The 26,925-nt window shown below is 36.6% G+C and overlaps 1 protein-coding gene across 1 annotated transcript in view; it reads left to right on the top strand.

The window, feature by feature from the left end:
- The window catches only part of SEC23A (SEC23 homolog A, COPII coat complex component), a 58,456-nt gene extending 31,750 nt beyond the window's left edge, over positions 1–26,706 (top strand). The window contains exons 14-20 of the mRNA XM_004017906.5: positions 1,935–2,088; positions 5,863–5,940; positions 7,638–7,799; positions 11,236–11,322; positions 13,514–13,669; positions 15,933–15,998; positions 25,163–26,706. Coding sequence (XP_004017955.1) covers positions 1,935–2,088; positions 5,863–5,940; positions 7,638–7,799; positions 11,236–11,322; positions 13,514–13,669; positions 15,933–15,998; positions 25,163–25,252 — 793 coding nt within the window. The 3' untranslated portion in view covers positions 25,253–26,706. The remainder of the gene's footprint in view (positions 1–1,934; positions 2,089–5,862; positions 5,941–7,637; positions 7,800–11,235; positions 11,323–13,513; positions 13,670–15,932; positions 15,999–25,162) is intronic.
- The last annotated feature ends 219 nt before the right edge of the window (positions 26,707–26,925 follow it).

Below are 26,925 nucleotides of genomic sequence, written 5' to 3'. Positions count from 1 at the left end.
AAAGCTATTGCTGGGTCTCCTTGTTATCAGCTTGACTGGATTAAATTTATAGAACAGATGAGTTTAATAAATTGTGCTATTTTATATATAATAGCAAATGAATCACTTAGACTAAAATTTTACTTATTATTTTTGATTGGTTTTATTGTGTCATATGGAGATAAAAGAATACATAATAATTTTAATTAGGTAATTTTTATTACTAATAATTGAATTAAAGACCAATGAGAAAAAATTCTGATACTTTATTCATTTTCCAGTTTAGGAAATGATAATTATTTAGTCTGGGAGAAAATTTTATTTTTTGTGTTTCCATTTTTATGTTTTTATAAGATTAAAGATTTGATAGGATTGAAGAAATGAATTTTTAAAGTCGGATATACCAACCCATGTCAGTTCGGTTCAGTTCAGTTGCTCAGTCACGTCTGACTCTTTGCGACCCCATGGATTGCAGCATGCCAGGCCTCCCTGTCCATCACCAACCCCTGGAGCTTACTCAGATTCATGCCCATTCAGTCGGTGATGCCATCCAACCATTGCATCCTCTGTCGTTCCCTTTTCCTCCTGCTTTTAATCTTTCCCAGCATCAGGGTCTTTTCAAATGAGTCACTTCTTTGCATCAGGTGGCCAAAGTATTGGAGTTTCAGCTTCAACATCAGGCCTTCCAATGAATATTCAGGACTGATTTCCTTTAGGATGAACTGGTTGGATCTCCTTGAAGTCCAAAGGACTCTCAAGAGTCTTTTCCAACACCACAGTTCAAAAGCATCAATTCTTTGGCGCTCAGTGTTCTTTATAGTCCAACTCTCACATCCATACATGACCACTGGAAAACCATAGCCTTGACTAGACGGACCTTTGTTGGCAAAGTAATGTCTCTGCTTTTTGATATGCTGTCTAGGTTGGTCATAACTTTTCTTCCAAGGAGCAAATGTCTTTTAATTTCATGGCTTCAGTTATCATCTGCAGTGATTTTGAAGCCCCCAGAAATCAAGTCTGTCACTGTTTCCACTGTTTCTTCATCTATTTGCCATGAAGTGATGGGACCAGATGCCATGATCTTCGTTTTCTGAATATTGAGCTTTAAGCCAACTTTTTCACTCTCCTCTTTCACTTTCATTAGGAGGCTCTTTAATTCTTCTTCACTTTCTGCCGTAAGGGTGGTGTCATCTGCATATCTGAGGTTATTGATATTTCTCCTGGCAATCTTGATTCCAGCTTGTGTTTCTTCCAGTCCAGCGTTTCTCATGATGTACTCTGCATGTAAGTTAAATAAGCACAGTGCCAATATAAAGCCTTGATGTACTCCTTTCCTGACTTGGAACCAATCTGTTGTTCCATGTCCAGTTCTAACTGTTGAATTCTCCATAGTTTGTTGTGATACCAACCCATGTATCTGTGTGCATACGTATGCACATACCTGTGCTGTTATTTTTATGTGTAATGATCTTAATGTTTTAAGGAATGTGTTTGGAAATGTACTGCTTCTGCAGACACTAGTGGTCAAGAACTTGCCTGCCAGTGCAGGAGCGGTAAGGGACACAAGTTTCATCCATGGGTCAGGAACATCCCCAGGAGGAGGGCATTGCAACTCACTCGAGTATTCTTTCCTGGAGAATCCCATGGACAGAGAAGCCTGGCGGGCTGCTGTCCATGGGGTCACAAAGAGTTGGACAGGACTGAAGCACCTAGGCACATGCAGTTATTTTAGAGGATTTTATTAGGTTTGGATGTTTTTTTCTGAAAAACAGTGAGTACTATACTGAAACTACTATTAGTGATTTTTTTAAACGTAATTTTCTAGGTAATATTGGAATTTTGAAATATTGAAGTAATTTTCTGTATCTTTTAAATTTAAATCTGTGTAATAGCCAACTAAGGTATCATGAACATAGTAATTTAGCAGCAATTCTGTGTTTTCTTCTTGTTTTTAGCTGGGCAGATGCTCAAACTCAGATCCAAAACATTGCTGCATCTTTTGACCAGGAGGCAGCTGCCATTCTTATGGCTCGGCTGGCGATTTATAGAGCTGAAACTGAAGAAGGTCCAGATGTGCTTAGATGGCTAGACAGACAGCTCATTAGACTGGTAAGAAGTAAACATACTGTTCTGAATCGGTATGCATTTATTTATGGTCAGTGTTTTCTGATAATCTCTTTCAAAGGTATTTGACAGTGTAACTGAAGTACTGTGTGAGGGACTACTGATCAAGTTGCTGAGAAAGGCATAGTGATGAATAGTAGAGTTCATTGATCTCTTCCAGTAAATGAAAATGCCTTTCTTCCTTAAAATGAAGGAGTCACAATGATGTAACCTATTATTATTTGGGGGGACTGATACCAAATTAATTCCCAGTTTAATTGCTGTATTTGTTTTTACTGTATTTTTACATAGTTTCCTCCACTGCTGTGGTTTTAATTTTCTATTTTTATTTTAGTGGAAGTTTAAAGAGAAATTAATTAGGATATAAAAATTATACACATTAACATACAAAACATAGACAAGTCTTTATTATCTGTGTCTAGGCTACCAAAGTATATGTTAGTAAAGTTGTTAAGAATGATAATTATACTTGGGCTTTAACATGTATGGAACCCATTACTTGCGTTATGACCTAGAATGCTTGGTTAAGTTCTTAGTTAATGCTTCCTATTTACTCAGCAAATTCTGGCCTATAATTTCCTTGAAAGTACTTCTTCAGTTCTTCCTTGAGTTTGGAAACTCTATTGAGAACTCTCTTTGCTAGGCTATCAAATTTCTTTTTTTCAGCAGGAAGTTTTTGTGTTGTCTAAATTTTCATGTATATTTAAAACATTATTGAGGGCACCAGTCTTTGTTTAATAAAGGTAACTATTTTGTAGCATCTTCCAGTGCTTTCCCTCTTTCACTTTTGAGGGCGTTTTTATGCTGGTGCCTCTTTGTAAAGAAAGCAGTGTTATGACAACATCAGCCTGTCTTTTTTTGACAAGAGTCATAAAACCTCTCTTGGAGCCAACCATTAATTGGACACCATCAGTACAAATGCCAGCATATTTTCTCCAAGGTAGACTTCGGTTTCCATATAAGAAGGTCAAAGCATTAAATATGTTTTGCCCTTTGCTTGTTGAGGGCAGCAGAAAAGTCCTCTGCAATTTCACTGTTATTTAGCAACTTGGCATGACATTGGTGAAATCTATTGACTTGTTTGCTTGATTAGGGAAGCTGTTATTTTTAAGGCAGTTATACAAACCTCTTCAACATCATGTAACATGTCATGAATGCATTCATTTTTTGTATTGTTTTACAATGGAACCTTTCTAATTTCTCAGACTTCATCTTATCCTAGCATTTTACTTACTCTAATTTTACATGTGGTCATTATTAGGTTCTTATCCACTGTGTGACTTTTTCTTTTCTAGATAATAAATTTTTCTCTGAAATATCTTGTTTCCTGGGCTTTTTCACTGATTGTGACTATGTAATTTTAACAAATACTTTACTGCTTTGAGAATCTAAAAGCTGTTTGAAGTAATCACATTTATTTGTCATATGGTTATGATTTGTAGTGAAGTACTTTTCTCCGTTTTGCTGGAGCTGTCACTGCTTTTGTAGGTTATGACATATGACACAAAATTGGATAGTACAACTTGGGTTATCAACTTGTGTAAAACCCACTGATAAGTAGCTTTCAGTGTGAAGCTGGACTTTTTCTGGTATACTGGTAGGACCAGGCACTTTAGTTGTGCTGTTTTTAAGGACTGCTTCCATCATTACCATTTTCTTATAGAGGTTAGGCTTTGACCCTTTGGGCCCATTTATGTGGCTGGCTTTGTGCATAACTAATAGCTGAATTAAAGACTAAAGTTCTTAGAAGTGTTATTTTCTCCGAGAAAATTGTGTTACTGTAGCTTTATTTGCCCAATCTTACTACTACTAAATAACTGAAACAGTGGATCTTTGATATACCTCCTTTTTGCTTCAGTTTTTTTTTTTTTTCTCATTTGTGGTAGTGTTCTGGTTGGGTTGTAAATAAGAACTCCTCACAATTCCAGTAATTAATGCTAGGGCATTTGAGTGTTCAATAAAATTTTAAAAAGTAACCCAAAGATTAGAAATTTATGTATGTGTATATTACACAAAATTTATATTGTTATCTGTGGCATAGGCAATATTTATAAAAATAAGTTAATATGTATTTAACCTCTGGATGAAAAAGGACTTTAAATATGAAACATAATCAGGAGCCATGAATAAAAATATTATAAGATTTATTACATTCAAATGAAACACAAGTCTGTGTGGTTAAAAATACCATTAGCACAATTTATTACCAACTTTATTACATGTATGGTAGCATGTGAAAATTTTCATCTATAAGAGCTATTGCAAATCAGTAGTATTGGGGTAAAAGATAAGCAAAGATCATGGACAAGGAATTAGCATAAGAAGGAATGCAGTGACCAATGAAAATGAAAACGAAAACCATGAAAAAGTTGCTGATCTCTAAATAAAATCAAACGATGTGTGACATGGCTTTTCTGAAGAATCTTTTCAATGCGTTTGATGTTCTAGATCTCCAGTATATTTTATATTTTTGACCAGTGCTTCCAGGAGAACTTTTACAATGGCAGAAATGTCCTGTCATCGGCACTGTCCATTATGGAACTACTGCCGACATGTGGCTCTTGAGTACTTGAAATATGGCTAGTGCAACTGAGAAGCTGGATTTTAATTTAATTTGAATTAATTTAAATTTATCATAGCTAGTGGCTTTCATATTGGACAGTGAAAATTATTATCCTAATCTATAAGTTTTATCAGTGAAATGTTGTTAGGGCGCATTGTGTCAGAAATACTCTTATTCCCAGATACCAAGATCTATTTTCTGAGGATTAGTGCTGCGACTGCAGCTTTTTTATCCTTTGGCTAGCTGTGGTTCTGAAATGATTTTTCCTGAAAGCCAAAAATGTGATCAAACCAATTATGCCTTTTATGTGTTCCTTATGGCACAGATAGCTATGTAAATGATTTAGTTGAACATTTTAGGCTACGAAAGCCCTGTACTACTTTCAGCAGTGAACCTTTTGTTACTTTTTGCTTGTTATTTTTGCCCTTGATCATATGCAAGTACTGATAGAGGTTGCCAGGAAGCAGACCAGTTACATAAGTACTATAGAAACTTTTCAGGTCAGAGACTTTGCTGAGGAACAAAGAGGAAGTCCCCATTTACTGAGTGCTTAGTGTCAGGCATTGTGCTGCGCACTTTCTCCTGTGGATTATCTCAGTTATTTTGATGCCTTTTGTTATATTATCATGGAGGGTTTACTTCCCTGTTGCTAGAGTATGTGTCTCCTTTATTGCCTTTTAGTTTCTGCCTTTGTGTTCCTTCTTTACTGGTTTACCTGTTGATCTTGATTTTCTTTTCCTCAGTAGCTCTTTCTTTTTGGCATTTTTTCAAGTGTACCCAATTTTATACCATCATTTTGCCTTTAGAGCCACTATGGTATCTTGACAGTACATCTTTCTGTCTGTAGACTGTTGTCTTTTTTAGGTAGGGTCTTAGGGGGCACATATTGAGCTTTTTGGGCCATCACCCAGAGCTCTTCATTTGCTATCAGAGACACTTAGTTTAAAAAAATTCAAACACTTTTAAGATGAGTTGTTCTGCACTGAAGCAAATGTATTGTTTGCTTCCAAAATTAAAATTTCTGTCTTTTTTTGGTAATCATTCTCTTGGTAAGTCTATAAATAATATCCCAGTTTTATCCTGTATCAAGTATCTGCCTCCTAAAGAGAATAACTTTTTAAAAATAGAAAACACATAGGCAGAAGTTTTAGCTCTGTGCCAGAGAATGTATTATTGACAAGTTTTATTTTATTTAGTGTCAGAAGTTTGGCGAGTATCACAAAGATGATCCAAGTTCCTTCAGATTTTCAGAAACTTTCTCTCTTTATCCACAGGTGAGTAGACAAAAGATCTGTGTTCTTAGTGTTGACAGTAGTGTTGGGTCTCACTTTTCCTGTTTTCTTTTATTACTCATCTTACAGGATTACTCTTTTGGTTAGGTTTTAAGTTTTGAGATAGCTAAGAAAATAGTATTATGATTGAATAGTTAGTGAAAAGTAAGTAGTATTTTTATGATAACCTTGAATATAGCATATATTTGTGGTGAGTAGAAATTTACACCAAAACCTTATTGGGGAGCATAATTTGGTGTGAAGCAGATTAGCTTTCCATCTGATAAAAGGGATCTAACTAATTGCAGTACTGCCAAAAGGAAGTAATTTTAACAGTCTGCTAGTCTTATGGTATCGTTGCCTGAGGACAGCTTTATGGAGACATCCCAGATAAACAGAAAAGAACCTTTATCTTACAGAACCTTTCTACTTGGATAGTGGAGTCTATCTGTCTGTTATTTTGGTAGATATTCTTTAAAGTATAGGTTTATATGATGAGTAATAGAGATAATATTTATTCAACTGAGTATATACGAAGTGCAAGTAATTTAGGAGAATAGAGATGGTTGACATGGATTCTGTTTTCAAGGAGCTTTCATTTTGAAGGGTGAGATCTGTAATATATGTAAACAATGCAGAAAAGAAAGTGAGATTCAACACTACAAGAGAGACACAATATTTAAAGGAAACTCTAAAGAATCCTTCCAAATGGATTATTTGGTATATCTTTATGGAACAAGTGGTATTTTATTTTACCTTAACCTGGAGAGATGATTAATATTGAGATACGGAAATTCAAATTTTTGCTCCTCACAAAAACTTTGTTTAAAGCTTCGACCTTCTTTTCAGAGATACTCTTATTTTTTGAAAATATTTTATTGATCTGTAACCTAGAAGAAACTCCATGTTTCTAGGGGGAGACTTCCCCAGGTCTCTGGTTGAGATTTTGGAGAATTAGAATAAGGCAGAGTCTACTTGTCTTAATGGAGAAGGGAATGGCTACCCACTCCAGTATTCTTGCCTGGAGAATTCCATGGACAGAGGAGCCTGGCAGGCTATATATAGTCCATGGGGTTGAAAAGATTCAGGCACAACTAAGTGACTGTCACTCACTCACTTGTCTTAAGGGAGGCAACCCTTTGTGTTTTGAGAATTCTTGGGCCTCACTTCATATCAGGAAATAGTGAGGGAATTGAGGGCATTCGTCTAAGTTATTGTTGTTTAGTCACTCAGTCATGTGCAATTCCTTTGTGACCCTGTGGATTGTAGCTTGCCAGACTCCTCCGTCCTTGGAATTCTCCAGGCAAGAATACTGGAGTGGGTTGCCATTTCCTTCTCCAGGGGATCTTCCATCTGAGGAATTGAAACTGTGTCTCCTGCTTTGGCAGGCAGATTCTTTACCACTGAGGCACCAGGGAAGCCTTTAGTCTAAATATTTGAGTTAAATCCAAACAAGGGGTTTTTGTCCCTAGTCTTGTTTTTCTTTTGAGTCATCTCTTTTACTTTTTAGTTGTTGTTGAGTTGCATTTTTAAGTAACTGATAAATATCATGGGTAAGATTCTGAGAAATACAATTTAGAATGTTCTTATTGTAAGTTGTTTTTTTGTCTTCATAGTTGTAATAAAATGTGTTCATAGTAGTAAACTTCTGTTGCCATATTAAAATCAGTAAAAGCTATCTCGCATGTTTTATCTTGTAGTTTATGTTTCATTTAAGAAGATCTCCTTTCTTGCAAGTTTTCAACAATAGTCCTGATGAGAGTTCATATTATCGTCACCACTTTATGCGTCAAGACTTGACCCAGTCTCTCATCATGATTCAGCCTATTCTGTACGCTTATTCTTTTAGTGGGCCACCAGAGGTAAGAGGGGTAGAAAAAGAAATTGGTTTTGTTACTGTGCTGTGTGCTGTTAAAACAACTAGGTTTTTCTTGAAATATATTTATTAAATATGAGAATTTAATTCAAACATGAATATCTTGTTATTCATATATATTCTTAATATTTATGAGTGCTTACTATATGCTAGATAAAATGCTAGGCTATATTAGGAAGTTATTTCAAAAAATAAACAGCTATAAGAGACTTTTTATTTATTAAAAAAAATTTTTAACAGACTTTTTAAAGATCGTTTTGTCTAGTCATTGGGTTGATAAAAATCCTATAGGGCTCATGCCTAGTCTTATGTCTTTACCAATGTCTTACAGGTGATGATGATTCTAGAAACTGTATTCCAGAGTTTAGTGTCTGACAACTAGGGCATTCTGTGTAAAGAAAACCTCTTGTTTTAATACAGTCCCATTCTCCTATAGTCTTTTGGAACATAAGATATAGTTGATTATAAAGATATATACTCAGAAAAATGATAAAGCTATCCATTTTGCCTTCTTAGCAAACTGTCCTAATTATTTTAACCTATTTTCAAATAGATAGTTTTTCTGTTTCATGATTAAAGCAATTTGTTTACTTAAAAGTATGTAATGACTGTATTTGAAAATAATAACTTTAGGAAAGGTCAGTATAAAGAGAATATAATATCTATTGGTTAATGATCTCTAATGCTGCCTTTATTCACTTTTGTAAAAAAAATAGTGGGTAAAAAGTTATATTTTGTTGCTATTTTTTAAAGTAATTTGTCATAGTTTTTACTTTTCTAGAAAATGCATTTTTAATTGGTCTAGCTATACATTTGGTCTCATAGTTGTTTGAATGAGGAAAGTAAGTTTTAGAAATACTTTTTTTAAAAAAAATTTCATAGTAATATATGTAAGTTGTAAACATGTGGAAAATGTCAAAAACTGTTTAGAAGAAAAATGGAATCGAACTGCCTGCTCCTGTCAGATTTCAAACTCTCCGTTTAATCCATGAATCCCTTTCATTTCTTAAGGCTTTGCATTTGAAGTTATCCTCTTTCTCTTCTGCATTGTCACTCCTCTCCTCATGATCATTCTCATTAACATAGAAGCCTTAGTGTCACTCCTGTTAAACAAAAGCCCCTGGACTTCACATTGTCTCTAATTGCCGCCTCATTGCTCTGGTCCCAGTCACGGCTAAATGCAGAGAGTTCCTTGTTGCTTATATGTTCCCACGTTACATTCTCTTCTCAACCTATATTAGTCAGACTCTTGTCCCTGAGATTATTCTGAAACAACTCTTTATCAAGGCCACCAAGCCCTCGTCTTGTTGGAACTCACACAGCATTTACACAGTGAGGACTCTCCTTGAAAACCTTCTGCTCTAGGCTTCTCCAAGGGCTTCCCTGGTGGCTCAGAGGTTAAAGCGTCAGCCTGCAGGGCAGGAGCCCTGGGTTCAATCCCTGGGTCGGGAAGATCCCCTGGAGAAGGAAATGGCAACCCACTCCAGTACTCTTGCCTGGAGAATCCCATGGACGGAGGAGCCTGGTGGGCTACGGTTCATGGTATCACAAAGAGTCGGACACGACTGAGTGACTTCACTTTCATTTTCACCTTTCACTTTCTCCAGTGCCTACAGCACTTACTGGTTTTCCTCTTCCTCACTGCCTGTTCCTTCTCAGACTCCCCCTGCTGGCTTCTCCCTTTCTGAACTCTAAATGTTGGTGTGCTCCAGGCTCAACCTCTGGCTTCTCTAGATTTGCTTGAAGTGGTGCAGTCTAATTACATAGCTCTAATTGCCATCTTCATGCATGTGATACCCAAATTTATGTCAGTTCAGGCCACTTCCTTCTATTTCATATTCAGAACTATGTTTCCATCTCCAAATTATCTCTGTCCAAAGCCTTTCCCCTCTCAGTGGTGCTGCACACCATCAGACTTAGGAGTCATCTCTGATTTCCTCTTGACTAGACTCACATGCTAGTAAAGTAATACTCAAAATTCTCCAAGCCAGGCTTCAGCAGTACATGAACCGCGAACTCCCTGACGTTCAAGCTGGTTTTAGAAAAGGCAGAGGAACCAGAGATGAAATTGCCAACATCCACTGGATTATGGAAAAAGCAAGAGAGTTCCAGAAAAACATCTATTTCTGCTTTATTGACTATGCCAAAGCCTTTGACTGTGTGGATCACAATAAACTGTGGAAAATTATGAGAGAGATGGGAATACCAGACCACCTGACCTGCCTCTTGAGAAGCCTGATGCAGGTCAGGAAGCAACAGTTAGGACTGGACATGGAACAACAGACTGGTTCCAAATAGGAAAAGGAGTACGTCAAGGCTGTATATTGTCACCCTGCTTATTTAACTTCTATGCAGAGTACGTCATGAGAAACGCTGGACTGGAAGAAACACAAGCTGGAATCAAGATTGCTGGGAGAAATATCCATAACCTCAGATATGCAGATGACACCACCCTTATGGCAGAAAGTGAAGAGGAGCTAAAAAGCCTCTTGATGAAAGTGAAAGAGGAGAGCGAAAAGTTGGCTTAAAGCTCAACATTCAGAAAATGAAGATCATGGCATCTGGTCCCATCACTTCATGGAAATTAGATGGGGAAACAGTGGAAACAGTATCAGACTTTATTGTTTTGGGCTCCAAAATCACTGCAGATGGTGACTGCAGCCATGAAATTGAAAGACGCTTACTCCTTGGAAAAAAACTTATGACCAACCTAGATAGTATATTCAAAAGCAGAGACATTACTTGGCTGACTAAGTCTGTCTAGTCAAGGCTATGGTTTTTCCTGTGGTCATGTATGGATGTGAGAGTTGGACTGTGAAGAAAGCTGAGCACTGAAGAATTGATGCTTTTGAACTGTGGTATTGGAGAAGACTCTTGAGAGTCCCTTGGACTCCAAGGAGATCCAACCAGACCATTCTGAAGGAGATCAACCCTGGGATTTCTTTGGAAGGAATGATGCTAAAGCTGAAACTGCAGTACTTTGAGCACCTCATGGGAAGAGTTGACTCATTGGAAAAGACTCTGATGCTGGGCGGGATTGGGGGCAGGAGGAGAAGGGGACGACAGAGGATGAGATGGCTGGATGGCATCACTGACTCAATGGACGTGAGTCTGAGTGAACTCTAGGAGATGACGATGGACAGGGAGGCCTGGTGTGCTGAGATTCATGGGGTCGCAAAGAGTGGGACACGACTGAGCAACTGAACTGAACTGAACTGAGACTCTATTTTCACTTGTTACTTCAGTTTAGCAATTCCTCAGAAAATTAAATTGAAACATCCTTTAAGAATTCATAATAGCAAGAGGTTTTAAGTAGTAAGATAATACATTTAAAAAATTTAAAAGATTCTAAAAAGATCAATTTTGTATTTTTAAGTAATTAATTTTTCCTTCTTCCTCTTTCATTATTATCCTCACATCAGCCGGTTCTTCTTGATAGCAGCAGCATTCTTGCAGATCGTATTCTCCTCATGGACACATTTTTCCAGATTTTGATTTATCATGGTGAGGTAAGATTCCCTTGTGTTTAAAGCTATGCATGTAGTTTCAGTAAATTCATATTTTAATTCATATTGCTAGAAGCTTTCCTTCCTTTGCTATATGACTAGTGTCTCCTCTATGATAAACTTTATTTCCACTTTTATTAAGTTATGTGTAAAATGTGATTCTTCCTTTTGTGAATTTTTAGACTTAATTTGCAGTTGACCTGTCTGTGGTTATTTTGTCTGTCTGTCTGCACATAATTGGAGAAATGAATTTGATACAAAGCATAGCTGTGAAAGTAAGAGTGAGCATATCATACTTTTGGGTTTTACCTGAAGACACTTAGAAGGGAAAAGTCAGTAGGCGGGCTTTCCTTTTTATTATTTCATGTGTCCATTTAAAAAGTATTCTGGGACTTCCCTGGTGGTCCAGTGGTTAAGACTCCATACTCCCAATGCAGGGGGCTAGGTTTTATCCCTGGTTAGGGAGCTAGAGCCTGCATGGTGCAACCAAAACCCTACACAGACCTCATCCCCACCCTCCAGATATTCCACACAAAGTATTTAAAGTAAAAAAAAAATTCAGTTGATCTTAAAGATTTCATTTAAAGCACAAGCTAATTAAAATTTATAACTTAATTGGATAGGTAAATGATTGAAAAGAGCAGACTACTTGAGTAGCAATTGAGTTAATCTAGGTTATTTAGCATAACTCTATTCATTCCTGTATTTATTCATTCAGGCGGTATTTAAGTGCTTCCTCTGTGTAAGAAAGCACTGAAATCTAGATACTTTGAGAAATACAGATCTCCTTTTTCATAAACTTATACTCAAGCTTATAGTCTAGTATTCAGGTAACTTGTGCAGATATATTTTTCCAGTGTTATAACTGTAAATGATTAGATTTGCACTGTAATAGAGAAGGGGCTTTCCAGGTGGCGCTAGTGGTAAAGAACCCACCTGCCAGTGCAGGAGACATAGGAGACATAACCCAGGGTTCGATCCCTGGGTTAGGAAGATGCCCTGGAGGAAGGCAAAGCAATCCACTCCAGTATTCTTGCCTGGAGAATCCCATGGACAGAGGAGCCTGGCGGTCTGCAGTCCATAAGGTTGCCAAGAATCAGATGTCACTGAAGTGACTTGGCATGCATGCACTCAAGGAAGATCTTATTCAAAATATCACTTTAAATATATGGAACTTTTAAAGACCTATTGATTATTATTTTTAATTGATACCAGTTACTAGAGCTATTTAACTTATAAGAATAATGCCTGTGACACTAGCTCTGTGACAGAGCTAGATTTTTGATTATTTCTTTTGTCTTTCAGTAGTTTTATTTCTTCAAATAGCTTGTTAACATGCATAAATGAGAAATCAGAAATTCAGATGACTGTTCCTCTGTTAAATATAGAGATATATCTCTATATATTGATTCACTTAACTTAGAAATCAAGCCAGGTTAAATCTTTGGATGATTTAATTAAGTGGCATTTTTGGGTCATTTACCTAAAAATATTGATTCAAATGCTCTTTTATAGGTATATTATCTTTATAATATTATTGCTATTATTATTAAAGTTTTTACCTTTATGTATCTTGTGAGAATGTAACTCCATTGGTAAAGATTCATAATATAAGAGTAATTAATTTTAAAGTCTCTAGGAAATCTTCTGTACCAGAAATCCCCTTTACTTATCATAAGCTTAGGTAGATACCTTTTTGTTGTTGTTCAGTCGCTAAGTCATGTCCGACTCTTTACAACCCCATGGCCTATAGCCCACCAGGCTCTTCTGTCCTTGGAATTCTCCAGGCAACAATTCTAGAGTGAGTTGCTGTTTCCTTCTCCATGGGATCTTCCTGACCCAGGGATTGAACCCTTGTCTCCTGCATTGATTTGTGGATTCTTTACCACTGAGCCACCTGGGAAGCCCAGCGATACCTTTTAGCTAACTTTACTATGATAAGTGTAGTGTTTTAAAATTTTTTTCTTCATTATTATTTCTTTTTACTTTTAAAGAAGAAATATCCTAATTTTGCATCTGTTTACTCAAGAATACTGAAATTAGTATTGTAACTTTAAAAAATTAGTAACTTAGAAATAAATGGGATAATATTCTGTGATTTTCTTATTTTCTGAGGATTGTTTCATTTGAAAAAAAATATTTTTTGGTTAGGCAAGGAAAAAAGTAATAATTCTTTTAATCATTTTAAAATTAGACCATAGCTCAGTGGCGCAAGTCAGGATACCAGGACATGCCAGAATATGAAAACTTCCGCCACCTTCTGCAAGCCCCAGTGGATGATGCCCAGGAAATCCTTCACTCCAGGTTTCCGATGCCGAGATACATTGACACAGAACATGGTGGCAGTCAGGTAATACTCTGCGTTTGTTTGCATGTGTGTTGCTGATTTTACAATGAGTTGCTGTTTGCCTTCTGACGTTAGTTTGAATAGACTGCTTCCCCAAGCAAATGAAAAGGAAAGAGATGGGTAGATGGTTTCCAGGGGAAGGTGTGCTTTCTTCTTGCCTTAGTTTTGAGAGCAGAGCAGTAAGATCATTGACTGGCTGACTACAGGTCGTGGTTTCTCCCATCTTCTTCCTCCAGCTCAGCTCTAGTAAAGAGCCAGGGTGGTGTTTTGGTGATATGCCAGCTTTAATTGAGCAACTAGATATGAACAACTTAGGAAATAATTTAGTGTACTTTTCTCAGATCTCTTTGTTTACTGACAAAGTCTGTGAATATAAAGTTTGTGGTAACATAATTTTTGTTTTCCTCATTCTATCATTTTACTTTTCTAGAAAATGTCATGTAATAGGAAAGCATTATGGCATTATAAAAAGTTGTGTAATTTTTAGAGTTATGAAGGTTAAATGACATACATATAGCCCTTTTTGGCCTTACAGAAGACTCAGTTAGGACCCCATAACATACACTCATTTTTTTTTTTTCTGTTAAAAAAAATTTTTTTTTATTTATTATTTTTGGCCACGCTGGGTCTTTGTTGCTGCACAGGCTTTTCTCTAGTTGTAGTGAGCAGGTCCTACTCTGTAGTTCTGGTGTGCAGGCTTCTCACTGAGGAGCTTCTCTAGTGTGGAGCATGGGCTCTAGGGTGTGCAGGCTGTAGCAGTTGTGGCACATGGGTTTAGCTGTGGCTCCCAGGTTTTAGAGCACAGGCTCAATAGTTGTAGCATACGGGCTTAGTTGCTCAGAGGCATGTGGGATCTTCCCAAACTGGGGATTGAACCTGTGTCTCCAGCACTGGCAGGTAGAATCTTTACCACTGAGCCACTAGGAAAGCCCAACTCTTGAATCACTTTTACTGCTGCCTTTTAATTCTTATTAGAGGTATATAAATTAATTATAGGTTATTGTAAGCTTTTTTCACTCGTTCCTAGAAAGTACAGACCTTGCTTTATTGATGTATCCCTAGTGCCTAGCACAGTATTGCAAAGTAGGTAGTAGATATCAGTAACTATTATTCAGAAATGATAGCAATTATTATTAGGGTTTTACTATATTTATAATAGAAGCTACTGTGCCCTATTGAGAATTTGCAAAGCTGATAACACTTTACATAACTTCTCTCATTTGATTCTCTAGCAGTCCTATTATTGTTTCCATTTTACGGGTAATAAAACTGAGACTAGGTTACTTGTGGCCAAGGAAAACTGTAGATGGAGGAATTGGGATTTGAATCCAGATGTTCTTTGCTGCTGCTGCTGCTAAGTCGCTTCAGTTGTGTCCGACTCTGTGCGACCCCATAGACAGCAGCCCACCAGGCTCCCCCGTCCCTGGGATTCTCCAGGCAAGAACACTGGAGTGGGTTGCCATTTCCTTCTCCAATGCATGAAAGTGAAAAGTGAAAGTGAAGTCGCTCAGTTGTGTCCGACTCTCAGCGACCCCATGGACTGCAGCCTACCAGGCTCCTCTGTTATGGGATTTTCCAGGCAAGAATACTGGAGTGGGTTGCCATTGCCTTCTCCGAGATGTTCTTTAGAAGTAGAAAAAGATGTTGTATGGTACTAAATTTCAAATGATAGGACTGTCGTGTTCTTTTAATGTGAAATAATAATTTATGACTTGTTCTCTCATTGATGTCTCACCACATGTACTGCTATATTCCTTTTCAATTCTGGTTATTATTTCATGATGATAAGGCATGGTGGATAGATGGGCAAAATGTTGGGCAAGTGCTCTCATGGAATAGCCTGTAGTTTGAAAAAGTTTGAGAGTCATTGTTTAAAGTGAAAGAACATGTAGAGACTTTGAACTTTTGGAGACTTTGAACCTTTGTTGATGTTTCAGACCAGGTGTTTGGTAAATGTCCCACTAACTTTGTCATAGTTGTTGCACACATACTCTTTATATGCCGAGTTTTGAATTCTACAATTTGTATTTGTTACTGTACATGTTATTATGTATGTGTGATTTGGGGAGGTTACACTTATTTGTAACATATAGCGGTTTACATATTTCAAGATTTATCTCATTTTTTTAAGTTTCATTTTAATAAAATTAATTTTATGAAAATATAGTAAATAGAATTGATTTTATATGGCATAATGTATTTGTCTAGCTTATATTGACCAAATCTTATATTTGATGGATAATATTATTTCTTCTTTGCTTTTAAGGCTCGTTTCCTGCTTTCAAAAGTTAACCCCTCACAGACTCATAATAATATGTATGCCTGGGGACAGGTAAGTGTAAATAGCAGATCGTGGAAATTATTTCTTTGTGTTTTTTATAGTTCGTTATTTTAGTGAAAGCTACATTTTTTGCCTTTGTTTTTGGTAATGGTTTCTGTTGGAAAAGTAATAATAAAAAAAAGAGGTTAAAATAGAATTAGCATTTGGTGGCACCACAGAAAATACAAAAGTGATTATATCAAATATATAGAAACTTTTCATATTTCAAGCTAACATGTTTCCCTTGAGACAAAAAGCAATAAAGTGTGTAGTAAATGAACTAGAAGGTGATGATTCAGACTTAATGCTAGGCTGTGAACCGCAAAAGGCCACAGGATGCTGGGAGTGGTCAGGGATTGTGGTTGAACAAGAGAGGCTAGAGGCCTGGACATCATTATTAATATATTTTAATTTGGTAGAAATTCTGCCTCTTGATACACTATATCACCACTTATCAAGTGTCCAATCTGCAGAACTCTGTGTTGGTTACTTCAGGATCCCAGCTATCATCCCTGCCTTTGAAGAGCTTGTAGTCTAGTATTAGAAATAAAACACATACCTAAGTCGTTAAAAATACAAGGCAGATTGGGTTGTGTGCTTTTAGGAAAATTTAAAGTGTTACTGGGGGAGAGAGGAGAAGGAGGGGAAAGGGTCTCATGATGGCAAAGGAAAAGATATTTCCTTTAGAGTGCTTGTTACTGCAATAAGTAGAAATTGTGTGGGGTACAGAATTCTAGGTAGACGACAGTATGGACTAAGATAAAGAGTATATGTCAAGATGAACAGTGAACAATAAACTGGAAATGTAATTGTGCAGTCACTTATGGCGGCTCTTGAATACCAGGCTGAGGACTGAGGAGCTAAGTTTTTATTTGCTAAGTTACGGAATGTCACTGAAGGTTTTTGGCCAGAGGGCCAATTTTGGCTCTTGGATAATACAGCTGAATCTTAAGATTAGTTGGAAGCAGTCTGTAAGTTGGAACTGTTTCGGCTGAAGTAATCCAAGTGAGAGAGAAAGAAGATGAGATGGTGAAAAAGAATAGATTTGAGTTATATCTCGAGAGGAGACTCAGTGAGATTTGATTAACAGTTGCAGGAAAGTAAAACTCACTCTGGGGCCAGATAGCTGTATGCAAAATCTGAATTCTGATTGGATTCTGGATTAGAGCAAACAGCTTATAAAGAACATAATTGGGATGATTTGTGAACTATATAGACTGTATGTCAGATACTAGTATAGTAATAAATATCTTAAGAGTAATAACAGTGTTGTGGTCATGTAGGCGATTGTCCGTGATCTTGGGAGATATATCCTAAAGTGTTCAGGGATAAAATATTGTGATGTCTTCAACTTGCAAAAATGATTCAATAAGAAGAAAAAGAAAAGAAAAAATAGATACAAACATAAAATGTGGCAAAATATTCATCATTGATTTTAAGTTTAGCGCTATGTTGGTATTCATTGTACTTTCTAAGGTTTAAATTTTTGAAAAATAGTTGAGGGAAAACAAGGGAGTAAGGCGTTCTGAGCCTGGGTAACTGAGGAGAACATGTGCCAGTAAGAATGAGAGTGAAAAGAAAACATTTTAGACCTTGAGTTTGAGATACATCTAGCTGCCCAAATGAGTAGGCTGTTGAAAATTTGGGTTTGGTGGTCAGGGCAAGGATTAGACAAGTGATACTGAAAGCTAGCACAGTGGATGGTTGTCCAAGGAGACTACAGAGGCAAAGGAAGGATGAGATAGAACCTTGAGGAAGTACAAGTGGTAGGAGTATTTTATATGTAATCAGAGAAGTGGAAGGAAACTGAGAGGAGCACCATGTCCTAAGTGGTGAGGGAGAACTTTACAGAAGGAAGAAGGGAGTAACAAATACTGAGATGCTGCAGATACTTGATTTGAGGACTAGGTGGGGAAAATGAAGGGAGTAACAAATACTGAGATGCTGCAGATACTTGATTTGAGGACTAGGTGGGGAAAAAGAAGGGAGCAACAAATACTGAGATGCTGCAGATACTTGATTTGAGGACTAGGTGGGGAAAAAGAAGGGAGCAACAAATACTGAGATGCTGCAGATACTTGATTTGAGGACTAGGTGGGGAAAAAGAAGGGAGCAACAAATACTGAGATGCTGCAGATACTTGATTTGAGGACTAGGCGGTTATTTGTGCCCTTGCTAAGCAGTTTTAATATAGTCATTGTGTAGAGGATAGATTGTTAAAGAATTAATGAGTGGTGAAGAAGTGGAGGTCATTAAGTATAAATGAATATTTTGCAAATTTAGCCTGAATGAATAGTAGGAGGATGATTGTTATTAGAGTAAGGGCACAAAACTTATTTGTAGACTAAGTGTAAGGAGCTATTGTTGGGGAGATCCAGAAGAACACTGTATGGATGTTTAAGATCCTCAGAGGGAGACAGTGTGATCACATTATGTAGAGTTTAAGCACTGGTAGGGAGGCAGGACATTTCTTTCTGCAAAAGCAAAGAGTGAGAAGAAGGGTAAAGACAGAAAGATTTTGAGGTGGTGAGAAAAGCTCTCATTGGAGAAGCCTGTTTCTTTTCAGTAATAGATTATTTGCTAGAGTGAGAAATGCTGGGGTTAAGGACTGGATAACAGAACAAGTTAAAAACAGCAATAAGGAATATAAGAAAACAATAGAGGATGAATAAAAGACAGCAGTTTGAGGGTCCATTTTATTTACTAACAATTTCTTGAGCATGGTTCCATAATGTTCTTTAGCCACGCTGTGTAGTTAGGCATTGCATCAAAGATGGAAGAACTGGGGCTAATTTAGAGCTAGAGGTAAGAAAGATGGACACAGCAAAGACAGTAGAATATTTGAGAGCATTGTTAAACAACTGACTATGGGGCCCAGGCTGGTTAGAAGAGAAATAAAGCAATAATTGGAATTCAGGCCCTTTTCTTTGAATATAGTGAGTGAGTGAGTGAAAGTTGCTCAGTTGTGTCCGACTCTTTGCCACCCTACGGACTATGCAGTCCATGAAATTCTCCAGGTTAGAATACTGAAGTGGGTAGCTTTTCTCTTCTCCAGGGGATCTTCCCAACCCAGGGATTGAACGCAGGTCTTCCGTATTGCAGGCGGATTCTTTTACCAGCTGAGCCACAAGGGAAACCCAAGAAGACTGGAGTGGGTAGCCTGTCCCTTCTCCAGGGGAACTTGCCCACCCAGGAATCAAACCAGGTCTCCTGCATTGCAGGTAGATTCTTTACCAGCTGAGCTATGAGGGAAGCCCTTTGAATGCAGAGGTGCCTCAAAAGTTTGCCTTGACTTCTCTACATTTTAGAGAATTTTTTCTGGGTGATTGTATCCATTCTTGTGGCTTCAGCTTTCATTTGAGTCTAACTTATAAGTCTCCATCTTTGCTTTGGCTTCACGGTGACCTGCAGGCTGGAGTTTATAACCACCAGGTGCAGAGCGCTTGAGTTTCCTGTAGACGTTTCATAAGCAGCATGCCCCAACTTGAGCTCTTTCATACCATCTTGCACTTACTGACTTGGAGGTTTTTTACAGAGGAGCCTACCATTCTCTGAGTTGCCAGGGCTTGGAACTTTAGTCATGTACATTTTCTCCCTTCTGCCCCTAATAATTGACTTATTTTCCCTAGCCATTCCCTCCTGTCCCCATCACTAATCAAGGTTAGGCCCTTGTTACTCTTCACATAGACTGTTGGAATTACCTGCTGGCTCCGCTCTAGCCGTTTCCTCCCATTTTGGCACTGGTCAGAGTGGTCTCCCTAAAACAGTTCTGAGTCAAAGCACTACCTGGAAATCTTTAATAACCCCCTGTTGAGTTTCTAAAAGCTCCGTGTTGCTATTGAGGGTCCTTTGTAGTGTGCTCCACATAGCTTTGCCCACTTTTAGCTACTATTTAGTCTTTTTAATCAAACTGGCTTTCCTACCGCACTCTGAGTATACTGAGCATGTAACTTGCCCCTGTCACTACTTGTCACACATAGCAGCCATCCCTCAAGGCTCAGTTTTAAAAGTTTACTGACTCCATGAAACTTTTTCTGTGATTGTATGACTGGATATTATGGAATATCCCTGACCCTTCATTCCCCCTCTCTTTCTCCATCCATTTCTGATGGCACTAATTTTTCCTATTAGAATATAAACTGCTTGAGGGTAAAACCTGTGTCACTTTCATTTTTGACTTTCCACAGCACCTTAAACATTAGCACATATTGACTATAATACATCTGGACAAGAGAATAGAGATCAGAGTAGGGGAATCTGTGGAGATGCTTTAGGAGTTAAGAAGCTTTTGTGATATAGATAGATAAATTGAGTCCATGGTCTAACAGTCCTGAAAAGTGAGGAGTTTTTTTTTTTTTTTTTTTTTTTTTAATAGCAAGGAAAGGAACTTACTCCTGGAAATTGTTCAAAGGCTACATAGCACGTGTGAGAAAAATTTGTCTCCACATAATACATGTACATATAGATTTTGAATATCATCCTTCACCGTCTTCTACTTGGTTGGGGGTGGGGGGAGACAAAAAGCCAAGTATAATACTGTGATGTGGAAATTTGGACAGCAGGATGTCCACGAGTTAGCCTTTCTTTTATACTTTAGTCAGTTGAGTATTGGTTTTGGTTCTGGATCCCACAAGTTAAGAGGAACTAATTTAAGAAAAGAAAATCACAGGATATAGAAAATATAGCATCAATAAATAGAGTTAATGAAAATAGTAAATAATCAATATGAAGGGGAAGTTAAAGGATACTTTAAAACAGTATTCATCAGGGGTCATTTATCAATTGCCCGTAGGGACTAGGTGAGCAGATGAGTGAAACTGGCTGCGCATAAGAGCCCCTGTCAGTCTCAGTGTCAGAAAGCAATACGTGAGGGCTGGGGGCTGTGGCAGACTAGGGTTTATGGGGCAGGTCCACAGATCTTTCTCTAAAGGGAGTAGTTGTTCCTCCCCTCCAGATGACTGTTGGTGTTCACGTAATTCAATTAACAAAGTGTTGTGAGCTAACGTTATGAAGTCCAAATAAAACATATCTCCTTGTGGCTGATTTTCTGCATTAAGAAAGCATGGTTTAGTTCTTGGAAATAATGACTTGTTCTTTGTTTTGGGGGATTTAAATTACAACGTGGAGATGTAAATGGAAGGCTTATAAAGAACCTGTTGAACTGGCTTAAATGTTAGGGCTCTTGTTTATGCCTCTAGTGTTCCTATTTCTAGGTAGTAATAATTAAGTTCCAGTTTAATTATTATAGGTTATATTATTATAACCTATGGGCGAATTGAGGTGGAAAACCATCATGGATATATTTTTAAAGAGAAAAAGGGTACAGTTGAAAAATAGAGATCAATCAACTGGAAATTTTTGATAAGATTGAGTTGAGCATTAGTATTTATCATTTCAAATAAGATCACAGTATAGAAATTTGCAAACCCATATATATTTTGTCTGGTCTAGGAGAAATAGATCTGGGATTGGGTGAGTTGAGGTGGAAAGGCATCAATCCACGTGTCATTCTGGGCTGGTAGTTGAAAACTCTGCAAGTTACTAAACTTCCATATGCCTTCTTTTCCTTATCTATTATAGAGTTTAATGACACATACTTGATATGCCCAGTAATACTCAGTAAATATTAGTTATTAGTTTTCCTTGTTATCACTGGAGAAAACAGTTTCTCTCTAAAGATATTTAAGATAGGAAAGAAAACCTATAATAATATAACCTATAATAATTAAACTGAAACTTAATTATTACTGCCTGGAAATAGGAACATTAGAGGCCTAACATTGTAAGCCAGACCCTGAAGGAGGAAGATCATTTCACTGAGTGAATATGATGGAGAAGGAAATCCCAGTCCAAGGAACAAACATACATATTGTTTATCTTATTCACTCATTCATTTATCCATCCACCCATCCATCTATCAATTTTGAAAGCCATTGTCTTTGGAGAAACTTAAATATGCTTTGTTGTTATTAAAGGAGTTCTTTTTATTCATTTGATAAAACCTTGTTTAAATATTTGCAATCATTCGGTTAAATTATATCCTTACACTATATGGTAGTTTTAATTATGTTATCAGATCTGTCTCTCCTTAGATTATTTTATTAAGTTTTTTCCTCAAAGAGGCAGTTAAAAGCAGTTTGGATTTCTTCTTATTATTACATTTTAGAAAATGTAATAATCTTTCCCGGAAATGCATCCGGTTTAGGAAAATTTAAGAATTAGTCACAGTTATACCTTTGGGGGAAGCTGGCATTTGATCCTATCTTTTATGAATAGACTCTTATGAAAACAAAACAAACAACTCCTTTTAGATTGGTTCCAAACTATTTGAAAGATCTTTCAGTCTGTGTTGAATTAGTTCATGTGTCTAAAAACAATGAAATTTTGGTCTGAAGTATTTAAATCAGTGTTTCTCAGTCTTTATATTTTGTTAAATTTGAAAGCATCCCTTTTTTGTAACGCTGTGTGAAATGTCAAAATTAAATAAATGTGATAATTAGAAGTGAGAAAGAAACCAAGAGCCTAAGGTTTTTCTTGACATATGACTTTTATAAGAGAAATTATGTTAATATTTTTATAGATAATAATAAGCTGAATCTGTACTGTTTTAGTCATTATACTAAGATTTTCATAAACTCTTGTTTATTAAAACACTCTTGTGAGGTGCGTACTGTTAATCTTATTTTTCAGAAGAGGAAATCGACGCTTTCGTAAAGTAACTTTCTCCAAATCACATAAACTGTGACAAGGGTTTGGATTTGATCCTAGGTCATTCTAACTCCAGAATCCGAATTTTTAACCATCAAGCTAAATTGATGATTGAAATATAGGGAGTTAACATGATAGCCAAGCATTTTGCTAAAAATTATGAAATCTAATACCTTAGTTTTCTTTTTGTCAGAAATCAAGAATCCAGTGTAAGTATTATCCATGGATGACCTGAAGGGGGCACCGCTGCCACACTGCTTCTGTGATGGTGCTGGAGGCCTCTGATGCTGTAGTGCTTCATATACTAAATGATATAAAACTTGGCCCTTTCTGCCCAATCCTGGGTGTTTGTTAAAGAGAAAAAGGGTACAGTTGAAAAACTGAGATCAGTCAACTGGAAATTTTTGATAAGATTGAGTTGAGCATTTAGTATTTATCATTTCAAATAAGGTCACAGTATATAAAGTAGAAAACCCATATATATTTTGTCTTTACTAGGAAAGATAGATCTGGGATTAGGTGAATTGAGGTGGAAAATGTGTAAAGTGGAAGAAAAATCAGGTATAATTACAGGAAGAAAAAAAAGGAGCTATGGGCTTATTACTAGTTTAAGTCACATTTTTGATACCTTACTTCCTATGTTAGCTGTGAATGTAGAATAAGAAGTATTTCAGCCTATAAAAGAACAGATTTTCTAAAATAGATAATAATGTTGCAGGCCGACTGCGTGGGTCAGGTATTGTTCTGTTTGCTTTACACAATTTAACTCATTTAATCAACATAACCACATGCAATAGGTTCTGTTCTTATCTATATTTTACAAATGAGGAAACTAAGACTCAAAGAGGTTAAGTCACTTCTTCAAAGTCGTACAGGCAGTAAGCAGCAGAGCCAGGATTTGAGCTCAGTCTGTCTGGCTCCAGTCTCTAAGCTCTTAATGCCAGGGCTGTTGTCTCCCTTCATTATGTAGTTTTTCAAGTTCTTATGAATTCACCTATGAAAACACATAATAAGATTGATTTTCCTTTTCAGGAGAGGTTATGGCATGTCTGTGGCTATGCCAGATAAGAACCACAAGAGCTATAAATTCTTATCTCATGTTTGCCACTAATTTGCTGATATCCTCTGAAAATTACTGAATTTCCTTATTTTAGACTTTTATATATACCCATAAATAAGAAATTGGATATCAGGTGAAGAATTTAAAAATCCAGATATAAAATACTCCAGGAAACTTTCTTGCTACAATAAAATTTCATTATTAGTGGATTGGATTATTAAGATCATTTCATCAACATGGTTTTTATTTAAATAAAAGTCAGGAATTTTCCCTAACTCTTGTTAATTACATAGAACCCACAAGAATCAATGAAAATGACTTGAATGAAAATATATGTGTTTTATTTAAAACATGATATAAATTCTCTTCCTTCCAGCTGGCAGTTCTGCTAAAATATGTGTAATTGAAATTTTATTTTAGTAAACAGGCAGCAATGAGGGAGGCTTACTTCTTAGTAGAGATAAAAGCACCAATACATTCAAGACAAATTAACACTTTACTACTTTAAAGACTAAATTGGATATGGAGCCATTCTAATGCTAATTGATGAATTGCAGTAGAAATCTGACTCTGACCACTTGGGGTTAGTGCAGACCCCAAAAGTTAAAGGATAAGGTCCACAACAAGACCTACCCTACTTCAGATGCCAGCTGAAAGTTGAATCCCAGGTTACCCACGTTTCCGACCGGCTGGCTACAATTTCATGTGTGGGGGGTGGTGAGAAAGGGAGAGTGTTCAGATGGGAGATGGGTGGGTGGGGTGAATAAGAGGATGGGTTCCCACAACTCCCCATCAGGTTTGGAAATTCCCTAGAACAACTCACAGAACTCAGGAAAGCACTGTATTTATGATTACAGTTTTATTGTAGAACTGATAATTCCTTTTCCCATGGAATCGGGGTTTGTCACTCTCCCAGCTGATGTATTGATGTATTTATTCCTCAAATAGGAATCTTCACTTGACTCTGGTATCGAGTGTTTTTTTTTTTTTTTTTTTCCCCTTTGCCTTTGTTTTGTATGATTGATTGAAAATCTAGCCTCCTACCACCCCACACCATCCCTTCCTCCCTGGAGGTCAGGCTCTCTTAAAGCCCAGCCATCTAATTACATGGTTGATCTTTCTGGTGACTGGTCCCTATCCTGAGTCATCTCATCTCACAGCATAAAGTCTAGTGTGATCTGAAGGGCTCATGAATAACAGATGCTGCTGTCGGTTAATTCCAAGGATGTAGTCTCCCCCTCAGGAATCTGGGACAAAGACCAGTCAGATTCTTTATTATACAAGAACGTAGACATTATTCTGCTTAAAATGATTTCCTTGTCTTTTTTTTTTTTTACACATTTGCTTATATATTTTAAGGTATCATCCTGTGTTTTTAATTATAGAAAATATCTTTCTTTTCTTCTAGGAGTCTGGAGCACCGATTCTCACAGATGATGTTAGTTTGCAAGTGTTCATGGATCACTTGAAAAAACTTGCTGTGTCAAGTGCTGCTTGATGTGCTGAACTTATTAAGATTGAGAGAATGAAATAGTATTTGTTTCTTTTTTTCTCTTCTCTTCACTTACTCTGTGGAAATCAACAGAGATCTCTGTAGACTCTTTTTGTATTAGTATGGTTTGAGACAACATTTGGAAAAATGTTCATGTTTGTAGATTAAGCTAGAGTATAAGAGCAATACGAACAAATTTGTTTTCCTTGCCACAGTATTATAACTGGTTTTAGAAATTTGAGGTCTTTATAACTTCAGTTCAGTTCAGTCGCTCAGTCGTGTCCGACTCTTTGCGACCCCATGAATCGCAGCACGCCAGGCCTCCCTGTCCATCACCAACTCCCAGAGTTCACTCAAACTCATGTCCATCTAGTCGGTGATGCTTTATAACTTAATTATGTTAAAAAGTAAAAATAGAGTCTGCCTTGCACTGCAGGGATATAACTCATTTGTATGTTGCAGACAAATTCAAAGTTGCACTGAATGTTCCTGACTTTTTGAAAACTTGTTTCTTAATTTTAATCAGAAAGTAAACAAAATCAACAGTAATGATAAATGTGAACAATTTTACCTATTCATTGAATATTTTTCCATGATATTCAGCACTTATGTATACATTTCTTCTGTACCTACTCTGTTAAGGCAGATTTATTTTTATGATGACTTGTTTAGGAATTATTTGACTTTATATATGGTAATTTTCATGAAGATAATTTAATGTTTTTGGTCATTTGAAAAAAATAGTTTAGAGATGAAAGTTTTTCTGGGTGATAATTCCCATAATTGATAACATGTGAAATTTCCACAAAGGACCCAACTATGTGATTAAACATATTTTTTTTAATAAGGGGAAATAGAAAAGAAATAGTTTCATCACAGTACATTTTAGAAAGGCTTTGCGGTAAAAAGACTATTGTAACTTCTAAACCAAATTTAATATTCACTGCATGCTTTTGTTATTTCCTTTTGTTTTTCTGAGGTAAGTTTTATATTATATCCTTCAGTATTTTAAACTCTTGGGAGTTTACACACTACTTTCTGTTTTTGCTTCCATTTCGTGAACTGTATTAAGTTGTAGTTCTTATTGAAACAGTATTATCTAATATTTTGTTGAATTTTATCATGTGATGATGCTCAGTTCTCTTTTGATTTATTCATTAGTATCATTCACTTTTACCTTTTAAAGTTTACTTGTAGCAGATGTTTACATTGCTAAAGCCAGATATGTTTGACAATGAAATTTACATCAAGTACTGCAATAAAAGGTGGTGCTACTATATGGGCTTAGAAGGACTGTGCGATGATTGTATTTGCATGAACACAATCATTTGATGGTAAAACAGATACTTTAAATGAATTGTTTATATGTTTTATTTGATTAGAATAAATAAATTGCTCTGTTCCATTTTATTTGAACTATGATAGGTCTAAATACCAATAAAATATACATTTTCTCTGTTTTCCCGCTTACTTTGAAATCTAGTAAGCCTGAAAGGCCTAGTGTAAAATTAGAGCATTTATAAAACCTGCTATTGATGGATCAAAAAGTCACTTATTAAAAACAAATAACAGCTTTATTGAGTTAATTCACCTCACACAATTCACTAGTTTTTAAATATTCATGGAGTTGTGTAGGTATAACTATAATCAATTTTAGAGCATTTTCATCCCCCACGTAG

The sequence above is a fragment of the Ovis aries genome, chromosome 18 (assembly GCF_016772045.2).
Source record: "Ovis aries strain OAR_USU_Benz2616 breed Rambouillet chromosome 18, ARS-UI_Ramb_v3.0, whole genome shotgun sequence".
In the NCBI taxonomy this organism is placed as follows: Eukaryota; Metazoa; Chordata; class Mammalia; order Artiodactyla; family Bovidae; genus Ovis; species Ovis aries.
Note: the sequence above shows the minus strand (reverse complement) of the source record. Positions and strands in the feature narration are given on the sequence as shown.